This window comes from Stenella coeruleoalba, assembly GCF_951394435.1.
Source record: "Stenella coeruleoalba genome assembly, chromosome: 1".
Taxonomy (NCBI): domain Eukaryota; kingdom Metazoa; phylum Chordata; class Mammalia; order Artiodactyla; family Delphinidae; genus Stenella; species Stenella coeruleoalba.
The window spans coordinates 75,756,004-75,782,892 of record NC_137169.1 but is presented as its reverse complement, the minus strand read 5'-3'; the positions used below and the strand labels follow the sequence as shown (position 1 = coordinate 75,782,892).

General features: G+C 37.6%; 1 protein-coding gene across 1 annotated transcript; it reads right to left on the bottom strand.

Moving 5' to 3' along the window:
• Window positions 1-26,101, bottom strand: LOC307189609 (calcium-activated chloride channel regulator 4-like; the record flags this gene model as incomplete). Its single annotated transcript, XM_079927808.1, has 14 exons — window positions 25,937-26,101; window positions 22,862-23,002; window positions 22,574-22,721; window positions 19,130-19,238; window positions 17,186-17,363; window positions 16,619-16,837; window positions 14,354-14,581; window positions 10,873-11,050; window positions 9,484-9,590; window positions 6,500-6,715; window positions 5,656-5,923; window positions 1,991-2,161; window positions 822-1,058; window positions 1-398 (listed from the first exon to the last, which is right to left on the bottom strand). Exons 1-14 carry the CDS (start codon window positions 26,093-26,095, stop codon window positions 1-3), a joined length of 2,757 nt encoding a protein of 918 aa, XP_079783934.1. The 5' UTR covers window positions 26,096-26,101.
• Window positions 26,102-26,889: the final 788 nt, after the last annotated feature.

Here is a 26,889-nt window from a genome sequence, read left to right as displayed (position 1 = left end):
TTAAAACCCTGTTCTAGGTCTGCTAGAATTTCTTTTCCTGCTTAAGACACAAATGGTGATACTCAAAATCAGACTGACAATTATCACAGTGCCAACCACTAACACCACCAAAGTAGAAATGCTGAGTCCGGACTTAGGGTCCTCTGGTGGAGGAACAAACAAAGCTACTTGTGCAATGTTAGATACCCTTGATGTCAGATTGCTTTTATCCACACTTTGAATGGCAATGAATATGTGGGTTGCATTTTCTTCTGAGATATTTCCTGGTTTGAATGTAAAGTTTTCCTTGGAGTTGACCTCATTTGGTAACAGATCAGTAGTGTTTACTTGCAGCGCATCATCAAAATTATCCCTTAGATCCAGGATACTTCCGCTTATTCTTATGATATACTTTTGAACTAAGAAAAAAAATGTTACATATAGTTTAGAAACTAGAGCATACCATATTAAATTTCTTTTTATTCATTCTCCTCAAAGATGTCATTTAGTCATGCCAAGCTTATACTCATATCCAAAGCCTTATTTATTTTTCCATAAAAGCTGAATTCTGATTTTTAAACTCTGCCAAATGCTACCTTCTTTATGAAAAGTGATAGCAGGTTAAAATGTGTCATATTTGATGATTCAAAACACGAGATTATAAAATTAATACTTTACTGAGCAATTAATTGTAAATTGTTTTCCTCTCACACAACCTTACACCCTTTTGCAACTTTTGCAAAAGGCAACTTTTTTGCAAAGTTTTTTTTGCAAAAAGCAACTTTCATTTTTGCAACAAGCAACTTTCACTTAATCAACACTGCATGACACTTCGTCCTTACCTCTTCCAACATCAAAATCATCTCCTGGTGCTGTCCATGTTAGACTGATCTCATCCTCATCTGATGTGGCCTTAAGGTCTGTGATTTGACTTGGTGGGAAGACGTCAGTCAAGTAGGGAGGACTTGGAACGTTTGAAACCACAAATGCACCTCCAGATGCTGTTCTGGTGAAACTCTCCAAGTTTGTCTGAGTGTTCTCATCAATTTCAGGTCTTGGTGGATTCCCTTTAATGTTCCCTGCATTAAAAAGTCCTGGTATTTAATGGGCAAATCTGCACTAATATTTTCAGAACTCAACAAATTGTATTTCCTATCCCACATCTTTCCCTTTTTTTTCCCATATACACAGTTACATTTTACTAATTTTGGTGACAAAGTCATAAGCATGCAATTGGTGGAAGAATTCTTTCATTAGTATCCTGACCAGAGTATTGTAGGGTAGAACTGGGTAAATAAATGGCTTTGGCATAAAGGCTGCACTGAATGGGAATATTGTTATATAATTCAACATATGCCTTAAAAAAAAAAGGAAATGCTTTATTTCTCAAATTATCTTCAAGATGGGAATAAACCTGGGGAAATTACTACTGGTTCCCTCCCAACCACTTGTGCCAGGTTCCTTACTTCCTCCCCGTTGCAAGTGTTAGGGTTATATTCCAATTGCCAACAGAAAGCCCCTAAAAGTCACAAGTGACAAAACAAAGGAAAGCTAACAAAAATGCATTTTTAATCCTTATCGTCACCTTCCTCTACACATTTTTCCTTTTGACTCAGTAAAAACTTTCCAAATAAATGTTTACTCACATATCTTTTAACAGCATATGTAATCGGAAGGATAAATTCTACCACTGGTTTGTACTTAGGTACATAACCCATTAGCCTGTTTGCTTCATCCTGAACTGAAAATGTGGCATATTATTGTTGATATAGGTAAGATGCTCCAAACTAATATAATAATGGGTGACATTTATCAAGATGCCAGACACTGTACCAAACCTTACGTTAATTTGGAGGCACACTGTCGTATGACTGAGAACTTCATTCCAGAAATGGGAAAAGCTGTACTCTGAAGTTGTAAACTATTTGCAGCCTTAACCATATCAACTCACAATTATTCAAGCCGTCACTGGGTTTCAGTGACGGCTTGAATAATATTATGAGGTACTCACCATCCACTACCCAGCCTGGTATATATGCAGCTCTCTTCAGTGGATGCCATAAGCTTCGCATGACAGCATTTTCTCCTCCATGAGCCCGTACTTTCAAGCTATATCTGCCATTTTCTTTATAAGTTGTAAAATATCTGGAGTAGACTCCATCATTCTTAAAAGAATCAGCACCTTATTATAGAAGTGAAAGAATAAATTACTACTGTAAAGAAAAAGAGAAATTTATGCATTTTCTAAACCAAGCATATGGCCTTTATAAGCATATTGCCTTGATTGGGCTCCCTATTCTGTGATTGACCCCTTGGGGAATATTTCCATTTTGCTCTGCCAACTAGTATCATGTTGAATTGATATCCTTGTGTTACTTTGTGTGTGTGTGTGTGTGTGTGTGTGTGTGTGTGTGTATACACACAAGGATCCCCACTAAAGAAAAAATGTCTTTACATAAGATTTAATTATCACTCCAGTCACATACAAATTACCTATTTTGACTTATCTTCAAACACTCCTTTTTATTTTTATTTTATTTTTATGTCAAGATTTCCTTAGCTAATTTATTAATTTTAAAAGATTTTTTTTTATGTCTTTATTGGAGTATAATTGCTTTACAATGTTGTGTTAGTTTCCACTATATAAAAAAGTGAATCAGCTATATGAATATGTATATCCCCATATCCCTTCCCTCTTGGGCGTCCCTCCCACCCTCCCTATCCCACCCCTCTAGGTGGTCACAAAGCACCGACTTGATCTCCCTGTGCTATGCGACTGCTTCCCACTAGCTATCTATTTTACATTTGGTAGTGTATATATGTCCATGCTACTCTCTCACTTCATCCCAGCTTACACTTCCCGCTGCCTGTGCCCTCAAGTCCATTCTCTACATCTGCATCTTTATTCCTGTCCTAACCCCTAGGTTTTTCAGAACCATTATTTTCCCTTTAGATTCCATACATATGTGTTAGCATACGGTATTTGTTTTTCTCTTTCTGACCTACTTCACTCTGTATGACAGAGTCTAGGTCCATCCACCTCACTACAAATAACTCAATTTCGTTTCTTTTTATGGCTGAGTAATATTCCATTGTATATATGTGCCACATCTTCTTTATCCATTCATCTGTCGATGGACACTTAGGTTGCTTCCATGTCCTGGCTATTGTAAATAGTGCTGCAAAGAATGTTGGGGTGCATGTGTCCTTTTGAATTATGGTTTTCTCAGGGTATATGCCCAGTAGTGGAATTGCTGGGTCATGTGGTGGTTCTATTTTTAGTTTTTTAAGGAACCCCCATACTGTTCTCCATAGTGGCTGTATCAATTTACATTCCCACCAACAGTGCAAGAGGGTTCTCTTTTCTCCACACTCTCTCCAGCATTTATTGTTTGTAGTTTTTTTTTTGTTTTTTTTTTTGTGGTATGCGGGCCTCTCACTGCTGTGGCCTCTCCCGTTGCGGAGCACAGGCTCCGGACACGCAGGCCCAGCGGCCACGGCCCACGAGCCCACCCGCCCCACGGCACGTGGGATCCTCCCAGACCGGGGCACGAACCTGCGGCTCCCGCATCAGCAGGCGGACTCTCAACCACTGCGCCACCTGGGAAGCCCTGTTTGTAGATTTTTTGATGGCCATTCTGACCAGTGTGAGGTGATACCTCATTGTGGTTTTGATTTGCATTTCTCTAACGATTAGTGATGTTGAGTATCCTTTCATGTGTTTGTTGGCAATCTGTATATCTTCTTTGGAGAAATGTCTATTTAGGTCTTCCACCCATTTTTGGATTGGGTTGTTTGGTTTTTTTGATATTGAGCTGCATGAGCTGCTTGTATAATTTTGGAGATTAATCCTTTGTCAGTTGCTTCATTTGCAAATATTTTCTCCTATTCTGAGGGTTATCTTTTCATCTTGTTTATGGTTTCCTTTGCTGTGCAAAAGCTTTTAAGTTTCAGTAGATCTCATTTGTTTATTTTTGTTTTTATTTCCATTACTCTAGGAGGTGGGTCAAAAAGGATCTTGTTGTGACTTATGTCATAGAGTGTTCTGCCTATGTTTTCCTCTAAGAGTTTTATAGTGTCTGGCCTTACACTTAGGTCTTTAATACATTTTGAGTTTATTTTTGTATATAGTGTTAGGAAGTATTCTAATTTCATTCTTTATCATATAGCTGTCCAGTTTTCCCAGCACCACTTATTGAAGAGGCTGTCCTTTCTCCATTGTATATTCTTGCCTCCTTTGTCAACGATAAGGTGACCATATGTGCGTGGGTTTATCTCTAGGCTCTCCTTTTTATTTTTAATCCTTACCTCTTACACTATGATCCATTAACTTTCTGGTCTAACAGTGGAAAATCCATCTATTATTAGAACAAACATTTGGGGGAGCTCAGGAATACTGTATCATAAGGATATTTCTTCATATCACCGGTACTAGAGTTATTTGTTAAATTGCAAACACATTTCTCAGGGAGGTTGTGACTCTAGGAGAGAGGTTCTTAAAATGAGGTCCTTGGACCAACAGCATCTGCATTTCTCTGGATCATATTAGGAATGCAAATTTCTTAATTTGCACTCCTAGGGAAGGCTCCAACATTCGTATTCTGTTTTAACAAGCCCTTCAGGTGATTCCCTTTCATGCTGAAGTTTGAGAACCCCTGCTCTAAGTCATTGTTAATCACCAATACCTTCTTAGGTAAAGGTGTCCCAAATTAGTTAAGTAGTCATTGGGTTTTATCTGAGAAATGAAACAAGATACACGAGTTTTAATGTAGCATGGAAGGGGTTGGGGAAAAGGAAAGAGTCACTGGACAGTTTAGGAAAATATCATATTAGATGAAGACACTGAGGTGAACCAGGGAACAATTTTGCCTTCTAGATTTTTCACAGGGCCAGCTCTAGTTGATGGTAGGATTATAAATTGACTGATTTAATTACACTGAAAAGAAGTTGATAGAAAATTCTGACAATTTAGAAGTTTACTGATGTGGTAATTTCTTTACTAAATGATCTGTCAAAAGAAGTTTCAGTTCCCAGAATAATTCAGAGTCTGGGAAAAAGGTCTTTAAGTACCACTCACCCACATAGACCAAGGAGATAGAGCATGACCAACACTCTATTTTGTTTTCTCCCAGTCAGATCTGGTATCTGATGATGCTCCAGTGATGTTCCCTCCTCTGTTATGGCAGATCTACCTTCCCTTGTGCCTCAGTTCCTGAGAGTATATGTGAACTTTTATCTAGCTGTTGCAAATTACTCTTGCCTGTCACCCTCTCCCTGCCAAGGGCCCAAATTCTACTTAATTTCATACTACTGCTTGAGTTTCACTGTCTCTCACCAGCCTTTCTTGATTATATGCCCCTTAGAAACACTTATTAAGAATTCTTGATTCAGTCCTCAATCTCTCCAATGAGACTTTCCTATCTGTTGGTAAACATTGGTTGTCTAGATGACAAACAATGACAGTAAATAAAATTCATTGAGTGTTTACCATGTGTAAGACACTTGCAAATCACTCTGTAGATGTTACCTGGATAGAATTTCATGCTGGTCCAGCTGTTCATCCAAAATCTGCATCAATTCTTCTGGTGCCTATCCCTCTGCCCCACACTGCCGCAGGGACATAACATATCCTGAGTTATGAAAATATAGGCTTGTTCAGAGAAACCTGTGAATTACCTGCACCATTATCCAAAAGTTCCAAAACTTCTGTTTTCCCAGTATTCGATTCAATGAAAGCAGTCACATTGGCTCCAAGAATGGGTATATACCCTTGTAGAATTTCTGCATAAACAATCATTGGGCTGGGGAAGCTGTTTGTATCTTTATTCATTTTAGCATTCACTGTGATTGGAGGCACAGAAGAATTTGCTGCTCGAGAATTTACTGTTATAGTTAATGTCTCCCCTTCTGCATTTGCTTGAAGACTGTAAGTCCAAACACCCACCTAAAAATTCAATGGAAATGGAGTAAGTGTCCAAGAGCAAGTTATTTTCTGTTTCCATTACCTAACTCTAAAATAAATTGTATAAGCGTGTTGCAGAATAAACAGGGTTTTGAGAATTTTGGGGGTTTTGAGGGTAAAAAGATGAGAGTTGAGGCAGTTTGGATAGGACGTCCTGACTATTGTAATGCCTGATGTCCAAAATTTATGAAATCTCTGTAAAAATAAGCTTTGGAAAGTTTGCCTTGATCTCAAAGTCCACAGATTTTATGATCTGGTAGTACTAAGAAATGGCTCTGTAGCTATCTACACAGCAAGCTGCACAGACTCTTACTACATTGCCTCCTCAAAGTTATTCTTAGCCTACCTAATTTTTTCCCTTCTCTTCCTTCCTCCTAATGTGTAAGTTCTTTCTTTTTCCTATCACCAAAAGTTTCAGGACCATACAGGCATAGAAAGTACATTCTATTTTATCTTAATTTTGAAATGATACAAGTATTGGCACCCATATTTATGATATTAAACAATGTATTTTCACCTGTAGAATAAATTTGCAAGGAAGTCCAAAAGTTAATTTACCTTTGTAGTTCCTGGAATACTGAGATAGGCCATTTTGGAAGGTAAATCCACTGTGAAATTTCCCGCTGAGTTTCCAGTGGGATCCAAGAGAGAAATAACGGGAAGATTTTGGTTCCATGTGATGAGAAAGAATGTGTCCTTTCCCACAGTGCTATCAATTATTACAGTGCCGTTCATCCAGTCAGTACTGTTGAGTTTTAATCCCTTACTTTCAAGCTGTTTAAATATATCAAAAAATTAATGACTGGAGAAGAGGGTAATTTTATGCTTTTTTACATATTTTAAAATTTCTGCCCTGAGAACAAACTTAAATATGGCATACCACCTTAGACTTGTGATCTCTCTGAAAGCTGATTGGGATGTGACTGTTGTCAGTCAGAAAGTGTGGAAATATAGGGACTGAGGACAGCACAGGGTATAATAAAAGCATTAGAGCAGGAGAATGGGGTTTACAGCTGGAGATATGGCCCTGTTATTATTTTCCCAGTTGTCTTGGCAAACACCCACCCTAGGATTTAGCATTAAAGGGTACACCTACCTCTGAGAAGATTAGCTCTGTGTGTGTGTGTGTGTGTGTGTGTGTGTGTGTGTGTGTGTGTGTGTTGCCCTCAGTTTACCATTTTCTTGATAACCTAAAATAAAATAATGCTGGTGGCTAGAGTGTTTGAGTAGAGGAGACACAGTAAGTGGTGGAGTTCAAGAGAGAAAATCAGAACTAGCAAATAATGAGACAAACAGGGATATTTTTCTGATGTGAAATCTTGAAATAATTTTTCACACACTATAGAGCATTAACATTGGACAGTAATCATGCCCAACAAGAGTGGAAAGAGGGCAAACTGATGTCTATGAAGTCTGAAATCCTGAGGAGAGAAGAAGTGAAGGATAGGACCTTTCTCTAAGAGGGGCTTAAAGGAAAGTTTTTCAAGTCTTTGTGGACAACTCTCAGTCAAGGAGAGCCAACTTTATCCACTGACCAAGAAGGTACTTCCTTCAGATATGTCATTTCAGGAATGATGGGAAATGTCACTTCTACTCCATCACAGTCCTAAACCGCAGATACCTTCACACCAACGCTGACAGAAGGATATGAATTCTACCATTGAAACACAATGGCCATGACAAATATCTTAGTCCTATGTTAAATGGACATGTCTTTGAGAGGACAAATATTATTGAGTTAAATAACTTTTTAAGCCTCCCCATCAGGAAAGTCTAGGAAAGTTATTAGACCTTGCCTACATAGTAGTAGTATGGCAAAATAACTAATTAAAGAGAGGGATGCAAACTTTTCTCTGTATTCCAGCTCCACCATCCAAATCCAAGTTTCCATCCACTCAGATAACATATCTCTACCTTGTCACTATTTTCTCCCAAGATTTACCCATCATGTATGTCAATCCAGATTAACCGTTCAAAAATTTGTTTTCTTTTTGTTATTTCTCTATTTAAGAACCTATAGGCATTTCAAGTGAGGGGAACAAAACTTTACTCCTCCCCCTTTCATACTGTTTAAAAAGTCCATCCCCCAAACTTTGAGCACCTCCTGCACGCAAATGTCTCATTTGCAGCTGATTTCCCAATTTCTGCTCTTATATTTTAAAGTTCTTTTGGTATATTCCACTCTGATATACCATCATCCACACAGAACAAGCATAAAATGATATCCTCAAAATTAGTTCTCTCACCTTACTTGCCAATTTTAGACAATTGTGTCATCATTCTCTGTCAACAAGACTGAAACCCTCAGGAATGAGCTTTATTCTCCTTCAGTTTATTTTTTGTACACTGCCAAGCTAGATATCAGACCTGTTCTTAATTTGGGTTCAGGCTGAACTGCAAACCAGATCTCCAAACCAATCTGCAATATTATCCTAACCTTACATCCTATACTTCTGTCCTCCTCATTGTTGGAGAGTAGAGGAAAATAGGTTTAGATGAATATGTCAAGTTTTAAAGTAGGCAATGAGGTGAATTGGAAGATGGTAGATGGATGACTTGGCGTAAAGTGACATGATATAGACTTAGTGGGAATGGATGTGGAGAGAAACAGAATTTTGTAAATTATATTTTGAAGTAAACAGGCTCTGTTAACATTTTTCATGGGGCATGAACAAAGAAGAATCAATTTATTCCAAGTTTTTAAATGTAAGTAACAGAAAACGGTGGTGTTATTGAAACACAGAAGAGAAGCAGAGTTGAGGCAAACAAAGAGAAGAGAGGTGAATAACATAAAAAGACAGTGAAAAAAGTGCTTTAAGAGGTAAGAGAAGCCCTAGACTTGTAGATATGCTCTGATTATTCACTCTCTTTCTCCTGACAAATTTATTTCCAAGATATAATCCTTCCATTTCCAATCCACATTCTTGAGTTCATTTATCTAAATTAAATATATTTCATAGCAGTGAAAGTTGGGTAAATCTTGGAAGCATGAGGGGTTTTTTTGTTTTTTGGGGTTTTTTTTTTGCAGTACGCGGGCCTCTCACTGTTGTGGCCTCTCCCGTTGTGGAGCACAGGCTCCAGGCGCGCAGGCCAAGCGGCCATGGCTCACGGGCCCAGCCGCTCCGCGGCATGTGGGATCTTCCCAGACCGGGGCACGAACCTTCGTCCCCTGCATCGGCAGGCGGACTCTCAAACACTGTGCCACCAGGGAAGCCCATGAGGTATTTTTAATGCATTCATATAAAAACGGATGCTATACTATTAGACAAAGTCTATTTTTGGTGGAAAATTTAACAGCATTAGGTTTTGATGTTATCCCTTAACCAAACCCCATGGGAAAAGGAAAAAAAATACACCTGCTATTTCAATACTTCAACACTTAATTTGGTCATATTTAAAGGATAATTTCTATTTCAGATTGATTTTTTTAATTAAAATTTTATTTGAGAAAGATATAGAACTCAAAACTTATAACAACCAAATTATTTGTCTTGGTTATGGCTAAACGCAGACATAAAAACCCAAGGACTGGGAACTCTGACCTGAAGAGATTGCTGGGAGGCATCGGTGTTTCCTGATGCAAGGGCCGCGAAAGCATCAATGAGGCCATTGTTCTGGGCTTCATCTGAAGCATACAAATGTTTTCCTCCTAAGGTGTAAATACATTAACTCGGTTGCTTTCCAGAAAATAAATATTTTCACATTTTAGTGATTAATTAGATATCGGGTAAACAAAGCCATAGTTTCAGTTTGTATTGTTAAAATAGACCAAAATCAGATAGGTGTAATGCTTAACTCTGAAATGTTAACTTAAAAATGTCATAACTGAGAGGTAAGCTACCTTTAAACCCCACTTATAGAAATCTTCCTGGCTTAAATGCATGAAATAATCAAAGAATATGAAAAATGTTACAATTTCATGTACTAAAGCTCACAGAGTTCACATAACCTTTTAGGAGAATTATTCACTTTAATTATCATTTAAGATACAGTTCTAACAATGTACGCTTTCAAGTTTTCCAGCCAGAGTGGATCAGAATCAGAAAATTAGAAAAGTTAAAGAGCTTTCATATTGAGATATTCTGACAATAGTTGGCAATGAGGAGATTAAAAAAAAATGGTAAACAATAGAGACAAGTCCAAAAAAGGCACTACTTTGGGGGGAATACTTGGGACAGAAATATTTTACAATGGCCGTAAAAGTACTTTGAAATGATGGGAGTTTGTACAATTAAGCATTAAAGAGCAAGTATATGTTTGGTAGCCTTAGAGGTCAATTCAATGCAATAATTGATATTCATAATGTTATAAATTGTGTTCTCTACTATGTTTAAGAAGACACTGAAAACATGTAGTCCATTTTCATTACATGTCTCTGTATCTAAGATAATAGCTATTGTATATTTAATCAGAAACCTTGTTATTATATTTATACAGCCTGAGCTATTCCTTAACCTCCAGTCTAGACTCTGGTCTCATGTATTTCCCACTGTCCCTCAATGTGGCTTGCATTGTCATCCCAACATGATTTTTTTCCCTCTCATCACTTTTTCTTCCAGGGAAAGCAAACAATTTGATAAATGTCCAGCTCCAATGTCACCTTGTCTCTCATGCCTTCTTTCCCTGACTCTGTTCAACCCTGGGAAAATCAATGGCTCCCTCTGTCCACATAGTGCTTGACTCCTATGTATGTCTCCTGTTATGGAAGAATTTTATCTGATTATGCTATCTGATTACTACTTTTATTTGTCTCTCCTGCCAGCATGACTGTGAGCACCTTGAGATCAGGTCTGGTGTTAAACCAGAGTTAATCTGGTCCCAGGCTCCTAGCACAGCACCTGCACAGCAGGAGCTTAAGAGAAGTTGTCGAATTGTCAGCCTCTACATTTATGCATTGTTATCAAAGGACTAGAATGTATGTCATATTTTACCTGTTACATTGCTCATCTCTATGACTGCTCGATCGGCATTTGGTCCCAGAGCAATAAAGTGAATTATGGCCCCACTTTGTTTCACTTCATCAATACAGGTGTTTGCAGTGCTATCCTCCCCATCAGACAGCAGCACTATTTCAGATCCATCTATTTGGGAGTAATTCTTTCTAATTACCTGCAAATATAATCAGAGCATTATTACAGGTGTTCCTAGATCAAATGGACATAGAAAATAAAGTGTGCAGAAAAGAGGAGATAGCTTCTTTTTTAAAATCATAGGATCTGCAGTCAACAACTGCTAGGGGAACTTAAACATGACTTTATTTTTCTGTCCACCTGCTGTAGGGAATGTTTGCTCAGATGAAGTTTGTGTGGGAGCAGGGGTGTGGAAAATCCTGCTTAGGTTAAATGACTATGACATCTCAGTCTGGGGAACTCAGGACAACTAGACACCAAAAATATAATGGCAGAATGTGGCATTAAATATTCTTCTGTTTTCTTTGACCAGCATGTCCTCTGACAGGCCTTCGGTGTATAAAGTCTGTTGTATATGCAGCTAGATGCATTAAGAGTTTACCTCAACATTTTTAAAAAAGTTAATGACTCCAAATTAGGGAACCCTCAGTATGCTTATAAAGAAAAGATATGGAAAGTTCTAAGCAGGTCAAGGTTAGAGATCTTGTTATATAATTTTGATTTTACCTCTCATAGTCACAAGCACAAAACTAAGCATATTGGTGGTGTAAGAGAATACATGACTTATTGAGATTGTGTTCTATTTGTGGCTTGAACCAACTGAGAGTTTTGAATCTAGACACCTGTAAGAAAGGATAAAGAGAATTTATCCCAGGATAGCAACCGTATTTCATCTTTGACAGCTTTATTGGTAATGGCTTCTTGACACACCATTTTGAGAAATTGAGTCCAGTCCAAGAGGGAAAAAATGACAGGTTATCAGTGGCTTTCATGAACTTGCAGTGGAGGTGTGTGTAGATTTACAAAGGAGGGTTTAGAATGTAGAAATTCTTAATAATGCTGGTGTCAGGGGACAAAGTGACCAGTCTCATTTCAAATTTTGCATGTTTTGAGGCAAAGAATGACTATTATGTACATTTTATAATATATGTGAAATATGGTGTGATATGCAGGAACCAAACTAAAATATAGGAAATGCGTTGATACATTATAGCATTTATACAGCATCCCCACCACATTCCCCCTACACAGTCGAGAACAAATGAAGATTCAGACATTAAGCATGGTTCTCTGTCCTTCACATCTCCCTTTCTTGTATTAGTTTATTCACTGTACTGGTTCCTGGGGATTCAGCAGGAACTACATGGTTTTTTGCATTCATGGAAAGAATTAAATTTAAAGATATTTATTGAGATTTGGGTGATAAGCTGAGGAAATATAGAGAAGAGTGACAAATACACAACTAATATATTCAGTAAAGAGAAACAATATAATAGTGCTACCATTTACTGAAATTTGCTAAGTGTTAAATGTGTTTTACACATTGTGTAATTTAATCCAACTCCAAACTCCCAACCTGTCCCTAGATTACTACCCTACTACCACTCTTACTCCCTACATTTTATTTTAAATCAGGCAACCAGAGTCATCTTCCTAAAACATGAATTAATTATCAGTCTTTGATACTTGAAAACCTTCTGTTGTGTTTAAAATACAAACCTCTTATATTTTTTGAGGGTTTGAAGGATCTAACCATTGTCTACCTGGCAATCATATTTCATACCCCTTCATTTGCCAAATTCCAGTGCCAATAGCTTCTATCATTTCTTAGAATAATTTAGTTTTTTTCACCTCTTTCCCAAGGGACTTTGCCCTTTTCTTTCCGCCTGAACCACTGGCTCCTTCTCATCTTTCAAATCTTAGCTTAACCATCACCCTTCAGAAAGCGCCTCAATGGCCTCTCTACCTAAAGTAGGCTGTGCCCCTCTTTTCCCTGTTACTTAATCACATTACCTTTGTTTGGTCCCTTCACAACACTATCTCCACAACCTTCAATTATTGTTTTTAAAATAAATTAATTGATTGATTTATCTATGTATTATCTGTTCCCCACTGAATTAACATGCAAGATTTGCTTCTTACATAAATAAATATGTGTTGAATTAATTAAAATATGTTATGTTTACTCCCTGCTCCCTACAATATGTTGAATAAATTAAACATGAACAACCCTACGTGCTAGCTTTCATTACCCTATTGATGAGGTAATTGAAGGCTAGTGAGGTGAAGCGTCAGGCTTAGGGTCAGAAAGCTGATAAGTGATCATTGGAGTTTGAACCCAGACTTCGTGGTAGAAAGCTATGCTAAAAATGCTATTCTATTTATAAAAGAGGGATATTCAATAGAGTTGGGAGTAGCAGGAAAAGCTACATAAAGGAGCAAGGATTTTGAAGAATTGGTACAATTTTAACATGCAAAGATGGAAAAGAAGCACTTTAGGCAGAGGAATTACATGGGCAAATATATGGAGGCTGTTAGTACATAGTGGGCTTGGAGAACAATGTGTGCAATAAGTTGGTTGGAGCATAGAGCATCGGGAAGGGAGAACTGAGAAAATACTGGCAAGAGAGTTGAGGGCAGGTTTATCAGAGGCTGAGAAGCTTTTAACTAACATCAGACTGAGAAATTCAGACTTAATTTTATAGACTGTGAGGGGACAGGATTTCTAAGCAGGAAAATGACACAAATGATATTAATTGTGAGTTCAAGATGACCATTTGTATAAAAATAAGGTTCATAATAATAATTATTGTGAATTATATGTTCACTATGTAATATAATAAATATTGTTCTAAGTATGAACATGTATCATTTTGCTCATAATAATCCTATGAGATAGGCATTCTTATTTTCTGTATTTTATAGATAAGGCATTGAGAATCCAAAGAGACTGAAAACTTTGCCTAGATCACATGGCTTGTAAGTAGCAGAGCCAGTACTCTGATGTCAAAACTCATATTCTGACCAGTATTCCTTACCCTAAGTATGACTAACAGTTCCTGCTACATCTGGAACTTTGACAGATAAACATTAGTTTCCCTAACTGAACGTCACAGAAACTAAAATGAAGATTGGCCTGAAGTGGAATCATACCATCTGACTTTCTTCTTTGCCTTAAAATTTGATGACTCTTGCTGCTCAAGAACTCTTATTTATTTAATTAACATTAATTGAGCATTGACTACTGCATGGTAATAAGACAAAGTCTCTGACCTCATTGGGCTTATACTCCAGTGGAATTTTAATGGTCATTTATTTACCCATTACTTTACTCATTGATTTACTGATCCATTAAAATATGGACAAGTGATTTTTTCTATGTGATTAGTTCTATGCTTCTTAGAATTAGTTATGTTAAAATTAGGGAGCAAGTATGTGAAGCAGCACTTAACACAAAAATGTCCTAATAATAAACAAACTATATTTGAAGTACAATTTTCACCTGAAATCCTGATTTAATTCCGCTGCAGATGGAAGTTCCTCCACTAGCAGCTGTAGGTAAACTCTCCAAGAGCTGTCTTCTTTCATTGCTGCCTATTATTTGGATTAGATTACTTTTGATGTAGGCAGTATTGTCAAAGTGCACCATCCCCACCCAGGATCCATTTTCAACGGTCTGAAGCAGGAAATGTTTTGCTGCTTGATTCATTCGGTTTAGGCGATTATAATCCTGAATAAAAAAGGTTAGGAAAAACAACCAAGTAATTTTTGACTGGAAAATCATAGCAGATCACATAAAATGAGTGAATAGAATTTGTTTTTAAATATTTTATGTCAATAGTAGTTGATGTTATTAAAGAAAACATTTTTTCAATTGATAAAATTAAAAAATACAGTTTTATTATGTAATACATATGTATAGTATAGTAAGGAACCCAGGCTTTTAACCAGAGCTGATTCTTGGCTTCTAAGAACCTAAATTAGAGGTGTAGAGTAGGGTGGGCGTTGGGCTGGAACTGGGGGGTGATGACATCTTAGACACTGCTTAATTACTCCTGGGATCCTCTGTTCCAGTTGTATCAAGATGAAACTCCTCCCCAGGTCCCACAGTTTCAAACCAGACTATCATGGACTCCAGCTAGAAACTGAAATCTCTCCATCCACTGGCCACCAGACTACCCAAAAGATGAAACTTACTCTAAATCCTGAGAGACCCCATTCCTACCCCACCCATTTCCTCTTCTGCTCCTAACCTCTCCCCACCACATTTCCACTAGGGATTAACTGGAATTGGTTCTTTGGTAACCCGTTAGGACTCATATCCTTATTTCCTAGGTGAATACCCAGGATATATACCTTTCCATGCATTTGTCTTTTTTCAGGCCCTCAATACCAATTGACCTGTGGTACTTCTTCCTAACACATGCCCAAATTTCCCTCTGAACTCCCCGGAACGAAATAATGGTGAAGAACTTTTTCTACATCCCCATCTTAGCAGGTTTTCTCTACCACTTTGCTTTACCTTTAAACGTGGCTCTACCTGCACCCTGTCTAGGGGAGGCTGCTCATCTTCTTCCAATTAAGAACCTCATCTCTCCCCAGCAACACTTCCTAGAACACTTCTGTGTACTGGTATCTACCACTCTGATGCTCTTTCAGAAACCCTGTGCTATTGTGGATTATTTCACCCAGCTGTATCATCCTCTGCCCTTTCCACTACCACCCAACTCCCATTTGTTGAATACATTATTCCTGATCTTCAGCATGCTCTGTTCTGCCTCAAATGTGTCATCCTTCTGGGTACCTTATCACATTACATCTGCTCATTTGTAGTCCATTCATTTCAACAATTATTTATTGAGTGCCTACATGTGATAAACCCTATTCTAGACAAAAGGGATACAAAGATGAATAAGACTGCTTCAAGTCCTAGGGAGCCTGGTTCCTAGAGAACATGATTTCAAGCCCTAGAGCAGTTCACAGTATAGTAGGAGAGAAATGTGTAATTTCAATATAATATATAGTAAAAGAGGTTTGTACAGGTAATTGTGGAAGATCTGCTGAAGGGCCCTTAGCCCAGCCTGGAAGACTGGCCCATGTCCTGGACAAAGTGGGTACCTACATCAAATTTTGAAGGGTAAGGTAAGTATGAGTTAACTCATGATGCGGAAGAGAGAGAATTTTGTCTCTTCAACTATGAACTGTTCAAGGATATGGATCTCTATTCCTAAAGCCTAGTACCATTCACTTAATGAGGGTAGAAGGAATGAATGGCTGAATCTGGTCCTATCTTCTTTATGGTGATGCTTTTTGTCTGTGTCTTTGAGCATAAGGAGGTCATTCATATAGGTGATGCAAATAAAATAAAGCCATGTTAAGAATTCTCCTGGTTGATCTTTCACTCTCTCCTCATTCCTGTCAAGTATTTACAGTAGATAGAGGGAGCAAGTTTAGGAAACTTTTACATATTTCAGTCTCTAGTTCTGATCTTCTAACAAAAGCTTTACTAAAGGACCTAAAAGTCCTCCTCCATAAACTCTCCATTTTCTGGAAAAAAACAGTTTCTTGGATTAGGTCCTTCTAACTCTATTGCCATCCTTCTCTTTCATTATAATGTTCATTGCCCCTCTTGAGGTCAAGATCACAGGAAGTGATGGTACTTATGCCACCGTGCAGTTTAGAAGAATCCAGGTGCAGTCAGAGTGTCCTTAAGCATTCAGTCACTGCCCTGTCCCTACATCCAGGAAAAATGGGTGCATGAACTTACAGCCATGCTTCCAGACTTATCAAGGACTAAGCACACAATTCTTTCACTGATCTTTAGCAATGAGAAGACAGGCGGAGGGGGTGGTGCCACCATAACCACTGTGTTTCTAAAATCCTCAGAACTGCTGATCACCTCCCATGTGCTTCTGAAATTGCACATTTTGTTTTGTAGGCTTGGAGCTTCAAGGTTATGGGTTTTGTTATTACAGAATTCAGCGACCTAAAAGGTTAACAAAATGAAAAGAAATTTTATATATGATGAATTTATTTTTTTATATGATGCATTTAAAAACTCAACTACAAATCTGAAAAGTATTAAAAACCTCTTCTCTAAAAATGTTGTTTATTGAATGAAATATAATTCAGGGAGGAAACATATAATAGTAAGGCAGATTTTCAATAATAATAATAATAATAGGTGACACTAGATGAGTGCTTACTATGTGCCAGCCAATGTTCAAAGAGCTCTATAATAATACATCTAATCCCTGAACGGATATTTTATAAACATGATAACAAGTCCTCTGATTATAAATATACAGTCTGAAGTAATGATTGGTATACTTACAGAATCAATACCTTGCATAAACATTATGGATGTCTTTTCAGTTTGATATTTATCAGGGAAGAACTGACAATCTTTTTCATACAGTTTTGTCTTGGAATCAATTTTGCATCCCTTAGCTACACAGCTGTTTCCTTGACACTTATACACTCTGTTTATACCAGTAATGCCTGTGGAACACCTGAAAATGTGTGACAGTTAGTCTTTGAGGCAACCTAATCATTAAAATTTTTATAAAACCTCAAGTGGTCTTCTTATCAAGGTTTTCAATAATGATCTTTATCAAGGTTTTTATTCTTATTTGAATACCACATACATCCTATTTTGACAGCAAAGTTTCAGGGTTCCTACCAGAGCACTTATCTGTTTTTCAAGAAATTTTTGAGGGAAATTTTAAGTAGGATCTCCAGTCTATGCAAAGGGTGAGTTCTCTTCTGGAATTAAATCTCCTGCTCTCCTGCTTATACTAGTGTCTGTAGGCTCCCCTTTTCCAGACATCTCTCCTAGTACCCTTGTGATGGTAAATGCACTGCAGGCATCTGGAAAAGGCATCTTATGAAATCATTTACTCTTGGTACCACTTTAGCCTAAGGCTGTTTGTGTATTTCTTATTCAAAGAAATTATCCTCAAGAGAATGAAATGTCGCATAGCTACAAGTATTTTGATTATTCAAGGAATATTTTTATCCAAAGTGAAATGTGGCTAGAAGGAAAGACTGGGATACTGCCAAGGACAGTAAAGAATAGTAGAGGGATTTTAGACATATGTTTTATTGCATGGAATTTGCCATAAGTGGTAGTGATTGTAACAAATATGCTGGAATGTGAAATGTAGCTGATCTTTTCAGTATATTCCAGTTCAAATTTAAAAAGCAAAGACTAGATTTTATTTAGTAATTCAGGGAGTCTTCTAAATATGTCTGTGCCTCTATTGCCCCAAAACTCAGCAAACATAATGGTGTTATCTATGTTAACAACCATGATGAATAGTATGCATAGACTTAGACATTTAGGGGAATATGATATAAACAAATGTAATCACATAATAGTCTTTAAAATACTCATCCTAAAACTTGGTGCTATGGTGCTGAGGAAGGACCTACTCTGAAATCTGTACATTTTTGATAAGTCCCCTCCCCCAGCAGGGCATCTAAGATTGATTAAGCTGATGATGCCCAATTTTACATTGATTACCCCACCCATTCTGCTCTCTTGATCTCAGAATCAAGAGGATTGTCCATTATTAACTGTGATGTTAGATTTGTATTTTAACATGAACGTTATAAATCCCAGGAAATTTCTGTTTGGCTCTTTGAAGGTGGTTGATTTCCTACTCAGCCGCATTTACCACTACTTATTTTTTTCATTCTTTTGTAGAGTAAATAATTTTGACCTCCTAGCACATAGTACAACCCTTTACAGAGAGCACTCACTTCAGCAAAAATGAGTTCTGGCAGCTATGGTAGAGAGGTATAAAAATATGTCAACTTGACTACCAAATGCTCTTGAAGTTATGTGTATTTTAAATGAACAACCAGCTTCAGGACTTCCCTGGTGGCACAGTGGTTAAGACTCTGCGCTCCCAATGCAGGGGCCCTGGGTTCCAACCCTTGTCAGGTAACTAGATCCCATATGCATGCCACAGCTAAGAGTTTGCATGCCACAACTAAGGAGCCAGCAAGATGCAGCTAAGGAGCCCGCCTGCCGCAACTAAGACCCAGCACAACCAAATAAATAAATAAGTTTTTTAAATGAATAAATAAATAAATGGACAATCAGCTTCTTTGAGATACATTTTCTTAAAAAACCAAAAAGCACTGTTTTGTGATATAGTATCTGTTACCTGCATTGGGACAAAAATGAAAGAAAGGCTTTTGAAAGAAATCAGTCAAAGGAAAATGAGAAGTTACTGCCTGCAGTAATTTAAGACAGTTTAAATAGTCATGCCTTGTTGCTTCAATTTTCTTTGTGTTAGCTCTGTAGAAAGGCTCATCATCATTGTACTCATCAAACACTCCCCAGCGGTGATGGGCCCACTCATGAACAAACAGTCTACCTGTGGGAAAATATTTCAAATACATGATTATATTTCAAGTGACATAATCCATCCCTCATATATTTTAAGAAAATTTTTTTAAAATCCAGAAATTTTAGGCTTTGAATAATTGCTAACATTTATATTTTTGTTTATAAAAAGAATACTGAATTACATTTCATTTTATTAATTATATAGTTTTTAGCATATTATTTTTTATTCCACATTTGTTAAGTCAACGAAACATTTATTATGTGTGTGCCTTGGGCAGAACAGATTGAACTTTGAGTTTTGGTTCTTGGGGGGCAAAATGTCGTAGATATTACAGTGGTTTTTGGCTCTACAAAACTCACTCCTACCAACAACATAAACATACGTATAACACATCTGTGGTATTAAAATTTCACGAAGGTACAATTAGTTTAAAAATGTCTATATATGCTCCGTAGGAGATTGATAATGAAAGAAAAAGATGGAAAAACACTGCTATGGACAAAATATAATTTGGGCGGGTGTCTAAATAAGGTGATTAATTTATAGTACTTAGCACATATAAGCATTAATGAAATGAAAACATTATTTTCAATTATATATATTCAGCACTATACTAGATTCTAGGAAATATACATATGAGTAAGATATAATCCTTGACTAGGATAAGGTTAGAGAGAGGGAGTCAGAATTAAAATTTTTCTTCCCTAAGAATTTCAGGGTGAATAGAAGAATAAAGAATTTCATCCTTGAAATGCAGGATGAAAAAATAAGTACATTTTTTGTTTTAGCAATATTAGGAAAAACTTCAGCAGAAATAGATATGGAGAAGTAGAAGTTGGAAATATAGTCTGGTCCACTACAATGTGTGTTTCTCCAATTCAGATTACCTCGTGAGATCTGAAAATCAGAGGACACTGTCAGTATTATGAAGAAGTCATGTTTCTTCTTTAAGTCATTGCTACTCAAAATGTGTTCCTTGCACCAGCAGTGTCAGCATCACATGGGAGCTGACAAGAAATGCAGAATCTTGCGTCTACTCTAGACCTATTGACTCAGAATCTGCTTATTAACAAGATCCCTAAATTATTCCTCTACACATTAAAGTTTAAAACACTGTTTTTAGGTTCCTAGGCAAATGGGGCCAGATGAGTGAACATGAATTATATACATCCTTCAGTGTGGGAGGAAAAAGCTCTCATATCAGCTACAGTGCTTGGAATTTGGTGAATTTTAAGAAAATTTAAATCTGCCTGAACGTGTGGTTCCTTTTTTTAGAAGAGTCCACTCTCAGACTGGCTTTCTTTTCAGCTTATGACTGGTTGCCTGGCTCCCATGCCCTCCTCAGTTTGCTGAAAGAAGAGAATTCAGGTGATCTGACCACACATACAAAAAGGTAACTATGTGAGGAGATGATATGTTAATTAGCTCAACTGTAGTAATCATTTCACTATGTACATGTATAGCAAATCATCATGTTGTACATCTTAATTATATATAATTTTTATTTAAAAAGCAACACCTCTGACTTAGAATTCCATTCCTATCTCAATCATTGTCTCAGTTCCTACTAGCCCTGTTCTCACTTCCAACAGCATTTCTGTGTGTGTGTGTGTCTATGTGTCTGTGTGTCTCTGTACTTTAAATATCTTCTGTGGAGGCAGCTTGCAGCCACACTGAACTGCTGCTTGGATGGTCCAAAAGATCTTTCCAGGGACCTATTGTTTTTGTTATCATTTTTATTACAAATACATATATTTTGAGGAGTTTCTTCTTCATCTTATTTCCCCCCAAAAGCCTTGTTGTTTTTAAGGCATTGTTTTGCAGAATGTGAGTTTTCCCACAAACACATGTATCACATTATGGCAGAAACACTTGTCTAAGAAGGAAGGGGGGAAACTGTCAGTTATGGGATAAGGGCTGAGGTGAGGGGTATGGGAAAAGAATAAGAACTCCGGTAGGGACATTGGCTTTAGACACTGAAGAAAATCTTCCTCTTCTAAGACAGGTGGAAGTGGAGGAAAATGAAGGTGGACATGAGTTTGGGAGTAGAAAGGAAGAAGGAAGGGACCTCTACTTTCTCAATCAAGGCATCCGTTAACTCATGAGGTGTAAAACACTGGCTAGTGATCTTAAGAAAAGTGGTAGAAGTTTAGAACAGCTGCTATGGGGAATGAGAAAGCGAGAGGAGAGAAGGCAAGTCCAATCATTGTTGAATAGATTTGAGGGCTTCACTGAGCTTGGAGAATGTGTTTTTTTAAAATATACCAATTAGGTTTATAATTTCCTTTCACAATCTTGGAAACATATTAAGAAGAGTCAAAAAAAATGACTGGAAATTCAGTACAGACAATTGGCAAGTTGAATAAAACATAAGGATAAGAATGGTGAGGGAGTTGTGCTCTTTATACTTGTAGCTGACATGACTGACTTTGCTGGATATGTCAGATAGAAAAGAAAGTATATCTAGAAGGGCACAAAGGATTAGAGGTGGCAAGTACAACAAACATGGTCAGACTAAGGTATGGGGGAGAGGTAAGATTGGGATGGGATAGGATGATGGAGCTTTTAGGATTGGGTCCAGGCAATGTTGAGGACCATGACTAGCTGACTGTTTGACAGAGATAAGAGACTTAATGAATGTTCGCTGAAGGGGCAGTGGAAGAGGAAGAAGTGGTTCTGGGTTGTGCAGATTCAGGAAGGCTTTCATTGAGTAGTGACGTATGAGTTGGACTCTCCTTTGACAATAATTTTCGTTTTCGTCTGAAAAATATTGTGCTTTAGTTCATTTGAAACAATGATCTTAACTCTTAGATTGAACCAGATGAAATTGCCATTTTCATAGGTAAAAACGATCACTTATAGACAAGTTCATCTGGTTCAAAGAATGGATTGAATAATAGTATCAGCAACTAACAGCCTGTGAACGTTTTCTCTTGGCCAGGAACTGTCATCTTGGCCCTTTTCAGCTTGCCACGAATCTGCCTTCCATGGAGGTGGCAGGTGATTGATTAATATCCAGCAGTGGAGAACTGAAAAATTAAAACCTAAAAAGTGTTCCTAAAGCAAAACATTTACTATGGCCATCCCATGTTCAAATTTCTGTAGAGACCATACTGAGTACAATTACAAGGATGATCTAGTTTAATATTCCCAACATTTCTATAAGATAGGAGCTCCTCTACTCACCATTTTTTAGGAAATAAGCACAGAGAGGCTGGGTTGTTTGCCAAGGTCACCCATAGCTGTAGGGGAGTCAGGATTTGACCCTAGGGACTCTGGCTCCAAGGCTTGTATACTGAACATGGATATAAAGCTGCATGTTGGAATCATGGCAAAACATTTGTTTCAACCAAAATTCCTACCTGATGGTCCAAATTCATTTTGTTTTTTTCCAAGTACAAAGTCAGGGGTGAAGTGAATGTATTCTCCTTTTTCTTCACAGCCTGTGAACTGCTTGGTATATGGTTCATCTCTACCTGGGAGGGTAGGTGGTGAGACTAAAACATCAGCCTGAAAATGTTTAAAAAGGTGTTTACAACGTCAGAATAAGAATGATAACATTTGTGTGAAAAACTCTGAAATGATTAATTTAGGTCAAAATTGACAAGCAGCAGAGAAAATATTTTTAAGAGACACTTTTTGAGTCTTACATGTTTGTAACTTTCATGCTTTGGCCTCTTGTACTGAATGATGTTCTTCCAATTCTCTGGAATTAATATTGATACATTTTTGAAAAAAAATCTTTTTTCTGTGGCTTCAAACAGATAAGTAGATGCTGCAGTCACCATGTCCTATTATTATAAGAAAAAAGAGAAGTGAGGATGGCCAAGGTAGAGAAGACTAAACGAACAGGCATTCATCACAGGCAATTCTCACCTTTAGTCATTAATACAAAAAGCAACTGACTGGTGAGTAGGGTTTCTGATTCAAAATTTGAAATCTGTCACCTGTCAATCCAAAACTGTGGCTTAATTCTGCACATTTAACAGCTTTCAGTCTTCTATAATCCTACATCAAAAGTCAAATACTTATGTTTGGCATTACAAGGAATTGTTTAATATGACAAAGGAAGCATCTAGACTTGGTTCCAATACTAGCTTAATACTCTGGCTTAGACCTTGGCTAGTTTATATGACTGCTTTGAATCTCAGTCTCCTTGTCTCCTTAATATACTATTACAACCTATCTTTAAGGTTGCCACAAACATGAAATTAGTTATAAACTACACATAGGCAGTCATAAAACTCACTGATATCATTACTATTATAATTCCTAGTAGGGAACAGCCTTACCTGATGCAAGCTGAGGAAAACAGTTCATGGTGATGGCCCATAGAAGAGATTTTCACTATATTCCCACCTCCCAGCAGAGGCAGCTGGGTTGGGAGCACAGCGAGTGGAGTAGTGGAAAAATTCATAGGAGAGGCAGAGCTTTTTGATCATAGACAGAGCTTCTTGCTCTGCCATCAGGCTGAAAATAATATCACCTTATATTGTTTAGTATCCTGAACCCCAAAATGTTATGATTAATGAGAGAAATTGTTCCTCCAAAGAGCTTATTATCTAGTGGAGTAAATAGATGGATTAAATGTTCATTGCTAATCTATTCTGCATGATCAAATCCACTGAATAACTGAGGAATACTGGGTGCTGGATGACGGTGTCAACCTCTTCATGTTGCTGGCAACACCACAGTCTACAGTATTGTTTATGTCAAAGTCGATCCTCCTCTCAATTCTTCCTGACCTAACATAAGACCACAATAAAATTATTCTTCTTCAGGAATTTCAGGACATTCTTTCCTGTTCTCTGGAAGATGGTCTAGTGTGCTCTTAGTGTATTGAAGAGATCATTAAACTGACGAGGCTCAGGACAGGGATCAGCCAGAAGCCCGAGTGCAGAGGACTGAGACACAGATGACCAGCTCTTGTTAGGAAGAGGGCTTCAGAGAGCTCCCAAAGTAGGTTGGAGGTTACTTCTCAATTGATGATAATTATATTTTTCCAAGTGTTCAGGCCAAAACCGCTGGAGTTTTTTTTGTCTCCTACTTTCCCTCCACCCCTCCTCTACTCCACACACCTATCAACAAATTTCTCTATGACACTCTTAGAATTTGTCCAGAATCACACCACAGTAATGATCTCTACCACAATATCCCTGCCTCTATTCAACATTACTTCTCACCCTTGAAGCCTTCTGTGACTTCTATTTTTACCTCCTCCCCTCCCCTACCCCACACAACTAAACCATCAGCAAATTTGCTTATGATAACCTCACAGACAAAGAACATGTTCAGAATCACACCACATTAATGATCTCTACCACAATATCCCTGTTCCAAGTCACCAGCACTTCTCACTTGCAACAGCTTCCGACCCAGTGTCCCTCTGTACCTCTATGCTGCAACAGAGCTTATACAGGATGAAGGGACAAAGGAAAGCCCTCTACAGTGTTTCCTCAAACTGCCGACAGAGTGACTCCAGAACAAGCACAAGAGAACACACCTCTTCTCTTCTATGGATTCTGATTTCACTCAGAGTAAAAGCCCAAATCTTTCTGATGGTCTGGGCCCTGCTACCTCTCCACCTTCAGCTCTCCCCCACCCTTCTTCCTGCTCATTCACAGTTGTTTCCTTGGCCACATCAGACATGCTGTCACCTCCAAGCCACTGCACCTGCTGTTCCCTCCCCTAGGTTTTCAACTGGCTCTTCCAGGCCTCCGCCCCGATGTAACATCAACAGTGAGACCTTCCCTGACTACCCTGCATGAAACAGTAACCCACATTCTCTCCCTACCCCAGTCCCACCAACACTGCCTATCCCCCTTTGCTGATTTATTGTACTGCATAGCAACTTACTACCGTTGGCCTGCTCTACGTTGACATGTTTTTATTATCTATATCATCTGAAAAGGATATATACTGCAGGAGATCAGGAGCTTTAAAAAATTTCACTGCTCTCTCTCCTGGCATGCCATAAGCAAGCATTCAATAAATAACTGTTTAAAGAACAGACAAGTCCAAGTGATTGTCTTCCCAGTTCAGTTCACCCTGCTGCTGCTTCTCACCAGAAGGATGGGAGGTAATTTTCCCTTTTCGGTTCGTAACATTTGATAGCAACGGACTTAAAACAAAGATTCTCTTTCTTTGATCCCCTTTTCTTTCCTCCAAAGCAAAGATTCTCTTTCTTTGATCCCCTTTTCTTTCCCTCCTGCAGTGTGAAAAGAGATTGTGTTTGTCAAAATAAATGGCACAGGGACTATAAACACTCCCTGTGCTCCAGACATTTTCTGAGGCTGAATTTAAGCAGTAAAGATGTACTGCAGTGAAGTTGTGTGCTGAGGACCACCCTGCAAACTGTGTTTGAGAGACATTAATGAGTTGTATGTAGGCCTGGAAATATGCTAAATATTCAGAAAACGTTATAGTATATCTGAAACAAAAGTAAACTTTCATCCAAAAAAAGAACAGATAAATCCAGTTGCTAATTTACAGATTAAGAAACTGAGGATCAGGGAGACCCCATGCCTTGTCTTTGGTCTTATGGTGAGACAGGGTAGAATGCTGTCTAGAACCTTCAATTTCCACTGCCCATTGCAGCATTGTTTTTTACTTCACCATGCTGCTTTTAAACTTCCTAGAATGCTGAGAAGTTTCCGTTGCAATTATTAACTACTATATATTTTTTCTCATCAGTTCAAACAGAAGAAATCCCATTTCTTTCTTACCTTTATCTGTTGAATTAGTGTTTCATCTTCTGGCACAGCAGGGTCTATAGCAATGATAATGCCCTCGTAGCCATTGTTATCCAGCCGAACAAGGGAAGTATTGGACCCCTGCAGCAGGTATAGGGCCAAGAAGAAGACAAAACTTCTGAATAACCCCATTGTTCCTCTTGAGTTGTTCCCAGCCCCAATGTTGTTCAAGAAGCTTTTCTGTCACCTTTAATCTCTCTCTCTCTATATATACTCTTAAACATTGTCAACGTTGGCTGATTATGCAACATTGACTGTATAAAGGTCAAAGTTACATATGTGGGAAAATATTTGGCTTCAGTTTACACAATCGTTTTATTGTATATTATTGTAAAAATGATCTGAATCATAGAAGAGTTCAGATATTTTAATAAAATACATTGCACATATTCCTTTGGGGACATATTTTCTATACTTTCTAATTCTAGCTAATTTCCTCTGTATAGACATATATTTTGTATTTTCTGAAGAGTGCAATGTGAAAATAAACAAAATTTCATAATGATATTAATAGAAACAATACTGCTAATTTTGTTATTCAGTTTTACAGAGTGATTTAATTATTATTTACTAACAGTATAAATAATAGAAGAGAATGTAAGATTACTAAATGTAAATAATGCCAAATTAGGTAAGATGGCTTTGAACCCTAATTTAAATATTTTTAAGACTGATAAATTAAGGCAGATTCGATAAAGTTATTAGAGTAAATCTTCAAAAATCCTGTCCAGTAAAGAATGAGTAGAATTTGTTTTTAATCAAGTATATCAAAAAAGAATGGTATGTGTTGGTTATTATTGAGGCAGAGTGAATCATATTAATAGCTAATATTTATTCGGTACTTACCAGGGCAGAGATTCTCTCACTTAATCCTCACTGCAACTCTGTAACATAAGTACGAATATTATCTTCATTTTATACTTGGG